This window comes from Populus alba, chromosome 11 (assembly GCF_005239225.2).
Source record: "Populus alba chromosome 11, ASM523922v2, whole genome shotgun sequence".
Lineage (NCBI taxonomy): Eukaryota > Viridiplantae > Streptophyta > Magnoliopsida > Malpighiales > Salicaceae > Populus > Populus alba.
Window position 1 is genome coordinate 23,301,270 of NC_133294.1, and position 11,632 is coordinate 23,312,901.

Genomic DNA, 11,632 nt, shown 5'->3' on the forward strand with positions numbered 1-11,632 from the left:
AGAGCCAGGGGCAACAAATTGATTTGTCCCGCTTTTTAGCCTTGAGGGGTATTGGTTATAAGCCATAAATGCCCTGGAAATGCTAAAAACACGTTATAGGTAGAAACTAATTGTTTTTTAATCAGTTTCCCACATATGGCATCATTGATGATATCTCAAAAAATCTAATTAGCATGAGAATAGGGCTCTCAGGCTGATCAATTGATCATGACAATCTTCTCCATTCTTCCTAGCCAAGGTAATCGATAGCTTATATTTGATCCTTTGATAAGTCAAAGTTGCTTATGGCTAGTACCTGTAAAAGATCTTCTTTGGTGGAGGTGAAAACTCTCTAATGCTTTAATAAGTATTTTTTTAGAAAGAGAAAAATACAAGAATATTTTAAAAAGAGATGCTCTGAAAATATAAATGCAATAGAGAATTGGAGATTGTAAGTCTTTTGTCATAAAGCTCTTATGGTGTATTTATAGTCCACAAAAAAAAGATTTGCAGGGTAATTACCTTGATAGTATCGAATAAAAGATAAATATTCCTTACTTGAAAAGAATATGATAGATCCATGAAGGACTTTTATACACCTAAAAAGGTGTAGAGAGATTTAAAGTTTAAGACATTAAATATAACTAAGTCTATAGAGAATGAGTTCTTCCCTGAGGTTAGACCCAAATGAGGTTAATCACTTCTCCCAGACATGCCAATGGAGGATTGGTAATTATCTTGGACTTGATTAACAACCAACTTCAAATGCTTTAGGTCTGATATGTGTATCAAATCCATGTTATCTTGGACTTGGCATACATGCCAAACCCATATCACCTGTGTACTAACTATCAAGTCCAAGCATATTGGGTCTAGCATACATCAACTTAGACTTGGTGAGCTGTACACCAAGTCCAAGTCTTTTAAACTTAGTTTAATGTTAAGTTCAAGCATCACACCACTGTCAGTTTACAAAAACTAAATAAAATTTAGTCATCAGCTACTAAATGCAAGCAATACTCCTGTGGTTTACTTTCCAACAATGCTATCACTACAACTTTACAAAACAGTGTGTTCATTTCTGAAATCATAGCTTCCTATAAACAGCAATAATTGGAAATAAACAAACAAATAGTGGAACATCAGTTAGCAAAACTGTGACAGAATAAGAAGCTCGTGGTGAAGAGACAAGGTTTCAAGTCTTTTGCAATAGCCATGATGATCAATGGAAAAAAGGAAAAAGTATCAAGTTACTGATCGTTTAGCGACCGGAGGACCTGTTCCTTTGTTCTCTCCCCGTTTCCGGGCTACTTTTCTCTGTCATTTCAGCATTCTATTATTTACAGTAGCTGAAATTTGAAGGATTAGCCCATATCCAGTTCAGCAGCGCAAATAACTACTTCCATGTCGGTAATCACATTAAAGGTGCCAAAAGACAACTTGTAGTCCAATCGAAGGCTAAACATCATGAACTAGACTCCTCCTTGAATTCATCAATACTTGCATCTTTCAATGACAAACCATCTAGGATATCGCTTTCAGATTCAACCTGAAGCTCTTTGAACATTGCCATAACTTGAATCATGGTTGGCCGTCTGAAAGGCCTGTCATCAAGGCACTCAAAAGCAATTCTCAAATACTGGTATAATTTGGCTTCTCCAGATGTTTGTGTCATCAACTCAGGGTCTAATATCTCATTGCATCTCTTCTCTCTATATAGCTGCTTTGCCCATCCTACAAGGTTGTTATCATCACCAAACTCAGCGGAATCTATTGGCTTCTTGCCTGAGAGGAGCTCTAGAAGTATGACACCATAGCTGTAGACATCCCCTTTTGATGTGCATCTAAAGCTCTGATAATACTCAGGGGGCACATAACCTGGAGTTCCTGCAAGTGTACTCACACTAAGATGTGTTTCTAGGGCGTTCACCAATCTTGCCATTCCAAAATCAGATACCCGCGCTTCAAAGTTTTCATCTAAAAGAACATTACTAGACTTCATGTCACGGTGGATAATGTGAGGTATGCAGCTGTGATGAAGGAAAGCAAGGCCTCTTGCTGACCCTATTGCAATCTTCTTTCTTGCTGCCCAATCAAGCCTTGAGCATCCTCCTTTCGACCTGTCATGAAGAACAGACTCTAAACTCCCCCATTTCATGTATTCATACACAAGAAGCCTCTCCTCTCCAATTTTGCAATAACCCAGCAAAGGAACCAGGTTTCGGTGCTTGATCTTCCCGATAGTTTCCATTTCTGCCATAAACTCCCTGTCACCCTGTCCTGTAACATGAATCAGCTTCTTTATAGCAACAACACAACCATCTCCTAGTTGTGCCTTGTATACCTCTCCAAACCCACCAGACCCTATTAAGCTATCAGCACTGAAACCATTTGTAGCTTCAAGTAGATGGGCAAAAGTCAGCTTCCGTAGAGGTTTCTCGAATGTGGCAATGTTGATGCTCAAAGGCTCGGGGACACCTGAAAGTTTCCAGCTGCTGCTACCTGAAGTTGGGAGACTTTCGATGTACTTCTCCCTCTGTTCTTCCTTCTGCTGGTACTTCTTCACTCGATAGAGAGCCAATGAAAGACCAAAGACGCACAAGATGAAAAATGTGATGCCAATGAACATACCTACTTCCACAGATTGCTTCTTTCTCCGAGTGTTAAGACTTTGGGGGTGGTCTCCAGAGCTGCATGGGGGCAATGGCACACCGCAAAGACCAGAATTGTTTTCATACCTGGATTGAGGAAAAGTTGTCAACTGCCCCCCAGAAGGGATAGGACCAGTGAGGTTGTTGTTCGACACATCAAGATCACTAAGAAACGAGAGGGTCCCCAAAGACCCTGGCAGAAATCCTTGAAGATCATTGTGTGAGAGATCCAGAACTCCAATTGCTTTCAAACCTCCAAAACTGTCTGGAATATTTCCGGTTAGCTTATTGTGCCCCAAGTTCAAGACCTGCAAATAACTCATTGAACCAAAATTTTGAGGGATATCTCCTGACAGTGAGTTGTAGGCAAGATCAAGGAATATCATGCTGCCATTGGTGGTGAATGTATAAACTGTCATGCCAGAGTAAATTCTTGTTGTTGAGCAAGAGTGAGCCATAGGAAGATTTTCCAGCCTTTCTGGCCGGATACCCTGAAACTCAACCAATCCCCCAGCTCCTCGGCATGATGTCCCGCCCTCATTTCTTACAAATGCAAACTGCTTCCCAGAAACAATTCCAGGAACAACTAGACCAGCTTGGCCTGCAAGCTCAGGTGGAAGAGGACCAGTTAGGTTGTTGCTGTTCAAATCAAGCCAAATGAGGCTCCGACACTTGCCAAGCTCTGGTGGTATTTTCCCGGAAAGTGAATTATTACCCATTTGGAGAACAGCCAGGTCAACTAGATTTCCAATGCCAGCAGGAATTTCTCCGGTAAGCCGGTTGCTGGAAAGGGAAACCCAAATCATATTGGTGCAATTGCCTATGGACTGCGGAATGCTTCCTGTGATGAGATTGTTGTTGAGAATCAAAGTCTCGAGGTTTCCTCCGTTAACACAGATGCCATCCGGGATCTCACCAGTGAGGTTGTTTGCCCACATAACCAAGTCCAAGAGATTTGGCAAGGTCCAAACCTCCATGGGAATTGGTCCAATTAGGTTGTTGAAACTGAGATCAATGCTCCTCAAGCTCTTGCAGCTTCCAAGCTCTGGTGGAACTTTTCCTGATAGATAATTGTCAGCTAGGAGTAACTTTTGCAGCGCGGTGGGGTTTGACGAGGAGCACAATTTAGAAGGAACATCCCCAGTAAAGGCATTAGAACTGAGGTCCAGCACTTCAAGCTGGGTACACTTTGTAAGAGACAGAGGCACAGTACCAGTGATGTTGTTGAATGGAACATACAGATATTTCAGACTTTGAAGTTTGCTCACAACAGTACTAAGGAAATCCCCTGAGAGCAGATTTTTGCCAAGATTAAGACTCCGCATAGAAGAACACGATGCAAAAGTTTGCGGCAAGCCACCGGTGAGTTTGTTTGCTGATAGATCCAATTCCTGTAGAGTTTGACATGCCTGTCCCAACTCGGGAGGAATATCACCATAAAACAGATTGTGAGCCAGAGACAGCTGCCTTAAATTTGTTAAACTCCCCAACAAGGAACCAGGAATCTTGAATTTGAGCTCGTTACGGGAGAGGTTAAGCGTCTGCAGAAGCACACAGTTCCTCAAACTAAATGGAAATCCATTGCCAGAGAGCCTATTTTGTGACAAACTGAGCCAAGTAAGATTGCTACAATTCCCAAAATCAAGGCTGGAGAAGCTGCCAGAGAAGTTGTTGTGTGAGAGATCCAAATACTTGAGAGATGGTGGAGAGTCTGCAACAAAAGTAGGAGGTATCTCCCCAGAGAATGGATTGTATGATAGGTCTAAAATGGATAGACTCTTGCAAGACGAGGGAGTTGATCCAAGTTTTCCAGTAAGCTTGTTATCAGAGAAGTTGAGAAGATTCAAGTTCTGGCAGGTAGAAAGGGAATAGGTCAACCAGGTAGAATCAGAAATAGTATTGCGAGAGAGGTCGAGTTGTAGCAAGGAAGGACCAAATCGAAGGGTACCACCAGAAATGGAATTGTGAGAGAGATTAACATAAGAGAGATGAATACAAGACTCTAAAAAGGAGTTTCTTGGAAGAGGGTCGGAGAGATTGTTTAAAGACAAGTCAATAGTCTCAAGAGCACAGGATGGGGAAGCAGAAAGATCAGTGGCAGAGAATGAATTTCCTTGCAAATAAAGATGTTTGAGAGATTGCAAGGCCCCAGTGAGGTCATAGAGGTTTAGGGTTCCAACGAGACCAGCTTTGGTGAGGTTGAGAGTGGTGACATGACCAAGAGAGCAAGAGACGCCTAACCATGAACATGGAGTAGCAGAATTGGGAGACCAGTTGGCTAGTAGGTTCTTTGGATCAGATTGAACAGAGGATTTCTTGAAGGCTAATAACCCCACAACTTCATTATTGCTACTTTGCTGTGAAGACAACTCTCTGGCTTGTGATGATGATGGCATAAATAACAGCGGCAACAGCAATACATAACCAAATATTCTAATCATGGCTTTGGGTGGTTGCCTTTGTGATGATATCCTCCAGAGTTTCTTCATTTTATTTTTATTTTTTGCCTTTTGGGGTTAATCTGAGAGTTCAGATTTGGTTCAACGTGCAAGATTCTCACTTAGCCCTCTAAAGCTCTCTCTGCATTATAATTGCAGTTGAATCAATCTTGAGAAAATGAAAGCTTAATCACTCCCTTCTTCTGTCTGTTAGTTTCTCTGAATCTTCCTTGCAATCAAAGAAGCATATTTTCTCAGCGCATTCAGAGATCTGCTGTTAATTAAATCTCCTTCTGGGGTTTCATATTTCACCAAATTTCCAAACTTTGACTTATTGCTTGAAAATCTGAAAATAAAAGAAAATAAAGTAGTAATTAAGAATAAATTAAGAAACCTTACCGACAGAGAGGTAGTGTGGGACTAAATTCCAAACCTTTTTCCCAGAAAAATAAAAAAGAGAAGAAGAGGGGGGAGAAATTTACTTACCTGGAGTGGTTATGAAGTAGAGGAAGGTGATGTGATGGTTGCTTGTAGAGTACAAATTAAGTCTAAGGAAATCACAGGATCAGTTAAGGAAGAAGACAGAAGAGGGTGTGCGCGAGGGGAGGGGTACGATGTGCAGAGAGAAAGTAATGTCGGCTGTCACTTGTTGACAGATAGCATTACCGACGTGTGACAGACATATCCTGGTACTAGCGATGGCATTACCACTTGAAGGAAGCAAGGCAAGAACAAGTACAAGTATGGCTGCTGAGGCAGGCTGCTCAGCCCAGGTGCACGGCAAGGGGGGGTTTTCGTTTCGTTTCGTTTGGGAAAATGAAAAGAAAGAAAGAAAGTGGGCATAAAAACTAAAGAAAGAAATGGAAAGATGTCATTCATTCATGTTCTTAAGACCAAGTAAAGTGACATCTTCACACGCACACACATTTCAGGAACAAGGGGGGGAGAGAGAGAGAGAGAGAGAGAGAATAGAATATTAGAAGTAGTGAGTCTCTCAAGAGGACAAGTTGAATGGTGGTGCATCGGGGGCAGGCAAGGGAGCAGAGAGAGAGAGAGAGAGAGAGAGAGAGAGGGCGCAAAGAAAAGAAAAGAAAAGGAAAAGGGAAGAGTGAATTGTGGGAGATGTGAATCTGTTGCTCCCCCCACTTGTTTTAAAATTTTGTTCTCATTTTTCGGGTCCAGTCAAACTTTGGATGTGCTTCTCTCTCTCTCCCAAACTGTGTGTACCTTTTCTTGGACCAGGAGCAGGAGCCAGAGGAGTTTTTGTCTTGCTTGTACGTCTCTCTATCTATTTATTTATATTTTATGATTTAAAAAAAAAAATAGTTTAATCAATTGAAAAAACTGAAGGAATAATTCAGATTAAAAAAACAATTGTTGAACGAAGCTCCCATTAAATATTACAAGCATCTTCTAATACATCTATAAATTTAACTATACTAAAAAAAAAAAAAATTATCTACAGAATGATTCACTCAAGTTATTATTAATAATCTATTTTAATATCCTTTAATTTATTTCAGCAAGATCTTTTAAATTATATCAACATTAAATATGGTTTTATAGTTTTATTTTTTCTTTTATTTTTTTCTCTCGTATCCATTTAATTTTTTTTTAAATAATATTATTATAAATTGCAACAAATTAAATAACAAGCATTTCTTAATCACAGTAACACATACAAACTATTCTATTTTACTGATTTTTTACAATTATGTTATTTTATCAATTTTTTTTAAAAAAAAAGAGTGCTAGAAACCAAAAACAGCCATTCCATTTATCACTTCATTAATTCTCCACAGTACACTTGTACAGTGTCCGTATCCAAAACTTCCTTTCTCTTCACATTTCCCATCAGACTAATTTGATTAAATTAGGTTCTAAGTAAACTACAAGGCACTCATCATGTATAATAACTAGAAAACTGTAGCTCTTTGCCCCAACATGCATCTCAGCATGGCACGGGACACTAGCGAGCTAGCTCACCCCTTTTGTCACTATATATTATTGACTACTTCCCCCCCACCACACCCCTCCTTTTCTTTTTTACTTTTTATTATCCCCAAATAATCTTCGATGATGATTTGATTTAGTCACCGAATTCCATTTGAAAGACCGGAGATTCAATCCAGTTCTGACTCAAGTATATATTTCTGCTCATAACATATAAATACCTGTTGAGTTGGAGTACTGGAGCGCCGGAGAGGCAACTCGTCACCTCTTCTTGCTTACTGTTTAATACAATACATGGATCAGCTAGGTTGCAAGAAGGAAGCACCGACGACTGTAAGGGCAACGCTGTTAATGGATTATTCCCTTGTTACATTTATAATATTTCCTAATTTTGTAGCTGAAGCCATGGCGAATGAGAAATAGAACAACGTCCTAACCACCGAAGAATATGAAGTAGTAACGTTAGGTAGGATATAGACCCAAAGAGAAATTAAGAGAGAAAAAATACATGTAGTTGTTTGTTGTCTAGTTCTAGGTCAATGGTTATTGTGTGTGTGCATGAACCAAAAGAGACTTAATTAATTAGATAAGGCAGCATAAGAGAATGCATGCGCATCAATCTTACATCATGATGAAACTGAAAGAAGGATTAATTAGATTATAAAACCCTAGCATGTAAGATTTTTATTTTATTTTTATTTTTTAAAATAGAGAATCCCTTGGCATAGGGATATCGGATGTATAGGAAGGGACAACATTTTGCTTGGAAAGTGGTGGGTTCCCTATACTATATACGCAGACTGCTCTCTCTCTCTCTCTCTCTCTACACACACACACACACACACGTATGTCTATATATATATATAATTACCAACATGTATAGAAATCCTTAATTAAATATTCTTGGAAGATGATACAAATTATTAATAGAAAACTAAGCATAGGCAGGCAGGCACGGGGCGCGGGACGTCGGGCTAGATGGCTATGAATTATAATGGATGGATGTATCTGGCATGCATTAATTCTGGCTTTGGTTGTAAAGCACCAAATCATATATGAAGATGAAGGGGGGGCGTGGGGAAGCATTTTGTCTCTATATTCACACCACACGAGTGCATCCTATCCTTCCCTTTCCTAGTTACAAGTGTTTTCTCGTTTCTCATAGAATATTATATATAATAGGATAAGTTTGGAGTTGAGATAGTTTTGATATATTTCGACTTTTTAATTTAATTTTAATTTTGAGTTGGTGATTGAGAGATTTTATTTTTATAAATATACTAAATTGATGTGTGTAGAAGATATTTTTAGAAATGTAGATTTCAATGGATGATGATGATATATAATGATAAAAAAAGAGAGAGAGAGAAATCCACATACGGTCTCATATAGATTCGTACTTTACACGTATAAAGAAGAAGAAAAGAAAAGCCCCCCCCCCCCTCGCAAGTCACAAGCCCCACAACGCATGAACAGAAATGAGACGAGGTCCTTTTCCATGTAGGATGGATAGATAATTTGGTAGAAATTTGAGACTTTATTATCATCAACTTTACATAGAGATATATTAATTAATATGTGAAGCTTAAACTAGAAATTAAATACGACAATGATGATTAATAAAAATAATAATAAGCATATGCTTTTTCGATAGAAAACAGCGGAATCCTCGCAAAGAAAGCAGGCAGATTTCTGGACCATCCCTTTTATATGTTCTTTTTTTTTTTCTTTTTTCTCATTGTAGACTTGCATATCTTCCTTGTTAGTTGTTTCTTTTTTAAATGATCACCAAAGTGTTTATCAAGTTTCAGCCTTTCAGGTGTGTGTGTGTGTCCCTGCAACCAGAGCCAAGAAGACTGCTTGGCATCAATGTTAGTCGTCATTAACTGCTTCTAGCTACTGCTTGCTGCAACTGGAACCCCGACTTTCCTTTACATTTTACCACACGAGCGTACTTCTTTTCAACAATTCGTTCATTTAATTGCATGCTTAATATCTGCTCGTAACGATTGGTTCATGGGGTGTATATATATTGCCTTCTTCTTTCTCATGTATAATTAATATTTCTTACAAGAATCAGTAATTAATTTGGTCATACAGATGAGACAATACAACCGATTTGATCCCCCTAGCCGTAGGACGTGGGGGAGCCCGTTTCGTTTGAATGAAGGCATTTGATTTCTCTTTTGAAAATTTGAAAGGGGTGGCGTGGTGGTGGAGTCAGTCACCCCCCATAAGAGAAGGCAAACGAAGAGAGAGAGGACACCATGGTCTTGACGAGACAATAATATTCCCCCAGGTCTAATTAAGTGGGTGAAAAAGCAGGAAAGGGCGTCTAGATGGTAACAGTAATAGCAATCAGTGAAAGGGATCGAGGACTGGGCCCTTCCGAAATATTTGACTTGTAGTAGGAGTAGTTCTTCTTCTTCTTCTTCGTGTGTACAGAGCGTTTGCAAGGGAGGGGGAAGTTTCTTTGAAAATGTGTCCAAGATATATATGTGTATGTGAGAATTCAATGCAGGTGGTAGGGACGTTAGTTGGAATTGGTTAGCTTCGAAAAGACGTCTTCCGAATACTATTAGTTTCCACAGTCCACACCTAGATTTGCATAAGCACGGCACCCCTTTTATGCAATATCTAGGGTTCGGCATGCGCGCTGTTTGCACAAGAAAAGATGACCTCCCAAGATTGGACATTTCTCTTATCGTTTCATTTTCTTTTAACATTTTTTGAATCTCTCTTTTCCTTGAGGAGATAAAAAAGCATGCTTTAATTAAATTGATATTAAAGGGTGCGTGCTTTTAAGGTAGTTCAAGGAATGCATATTATACATGTAAGATATTGATATGAAAATAATAGTAATGACAGACATTACATGCATGCTGGCAGTTTTACCTGTTCGTCGATCTTAATTTGGATCGCATCTCAGATTTATACTGTTCATGTGGGACTCCATTAATAGGGCATTAAACCACCTTTTCTTACTGTTTCGAGCATAATTAGTGATGTACCAACTTTATTGTTCATCCATATCTGGTGGGATCATGATTGTTTGATTTATTACCTCTACCACTTGTAAGTTTGTAATTACAGGATTGGAAAGTAAGATCATCGTTCAAGGAAAAAATGAGTACAGAGTGGGAACCACTCTTTTTTTTTTTTTTTTTTTTATGTGTTTTTTCTTTCCATGGGGCAAGGGCCCCTGGATGCCCGATCGGATCGGTCTCTTTAATTTCCTCGTTTAGGCCTCGATCACAGCGGATTTGATGCATCATCCTCTTCTGCTCCTCCTCCTCCTTCTTCTTCCATTTGAGAAGCCAGCCTTTTGCTTTGACATTAGGAACCGGCCAAATTATGAGTGAAAGCATCTGTGATGGACAATCAATATCCTCTCATGGATTTTCATCATGCCATGTAAATATATTCTTTGAAACGCTCGTGATATGATGTGTGATATGATTCACCACAGTATCATTCTCGGCTTTTATCAAATGATCACAGCTGCAAGTTTCCCACGATGAAAGAAAGAGTTTGAGTTCGTGGGCCGTGGATTAGTTTAACCAAAATGGACCCTGAGATTTGGACCGTCCATGAGCAACAACTTAATATGTGATCTCTGAGAAACACAATATTTTGTCAAGTAGTTGATATGTTTTTGTTTTATTCATCGTCGAGGATTCATTCATAAAGAACTTAACACGTTAACCCTTCTAACCTTAAAACTCGCAATATCTAAATTTCGAGTATTAATGTTTCTTCTTTATTAATACACGTAAAATTGCTTCAACAATTATACATTAGTACGTACTAGTGTTGAAAACTAATACTTCGAGACAAATACAGTTACAAATATAATTTTTTTAGGTAAAGAAATAGATATTCGACCACATAAAATTGTAATTATCAAATAAAACAATATATTTACTAGAAATGTTAAAAAACATGGTATCGTATTATCCAAAATGATTGTGTTATTATTAGTAAGAAATAAAGATATATCAGTCCAATTAATATTTTTATTGAGATTTGCGGGAGGGACCTTATCTTCTAAGGCATGTGTGAACGTTATCACAGCACAAAAGTACTTTTTAGCAATCTATAGAGAAAAAAAAACAAAAGAAAAAGGAGCCGCTGCTGCTACGCTAGCGGTGAGTGAGAGACCTGCCTGTTGCCATTTATTGGATAATAAATCCATCATAAATTCAAATCCCAAACCTTCCATTGCATGTTGTGCTGGAAAATTAACAAATCATGGGAGCCTATTTCTTCTGCTCGCTTGAAATCTCAGATCGGAGAGGATGCCGATATTGGACCCTGGAGAAACTAAATGGTGGGCTTGATTAATCATGGAGGCCTGTAAAGGGTTCGAGTAAAGGTCCAAAACTGTAAGGGGGATGACGGCCCAGGTGTTGAGAGAAATAAAAATTTACGAGACTAAATTTTAGGTTATTTTAAAAATAAAAACAAAAAAATTAGAACCAAAATTAATATTAAAAAAAAAAAAAAAAAAGCACAGCCTTTACTCATCCACACTATTTTAAAAGGAAGAAAAACTAGATAAATTGCTTGGTGAAGGTGGACGGAAGGGAGAAAGAAAGAGAGAGTGGCACG

General features: G+C 38.7%; 1 protein-coding gene across 1 annotated transcript; it reads right to left on the bottom strand.

Annotated features, from left to right (window-relative positions):
* Positions 1-987: 987 nt before the first annotated feature.
* On the bottom strand, positions 988-6,294 carry LOC118029421 (receptor-like protein kinase BRI1-like 3). The gene is made up of 2 exons (XM_035033296.2): positions 5,555-6,294; positions 988-5,414 (listed from the first exon to the last, which is right to left on the bottom strand). The coding sequence occupies exon 2, from the start codon at positions 5,117-5,119 to the stop codon at positions 1,445-1,447; it is 3,675 nt and encodes a 1,224-aa protein (XP_034889187.1). The 5' UTR covers positions 5,120-5,414; positions 5,555-6,294; the 3' UTR covers positions 988-1,444.
* Positions 6,295-11,632: the final 5,338 nt, after the last annotated feature.

Coding starts and splice junctions, on each gene's coding strand:
- LOC118029421 (XM_035033296.2), bottom strand. CDS start 5,119: ATGAAGAAACTCTGGAGGATATCATCACAAAGGCAACCACCCAAAGCC.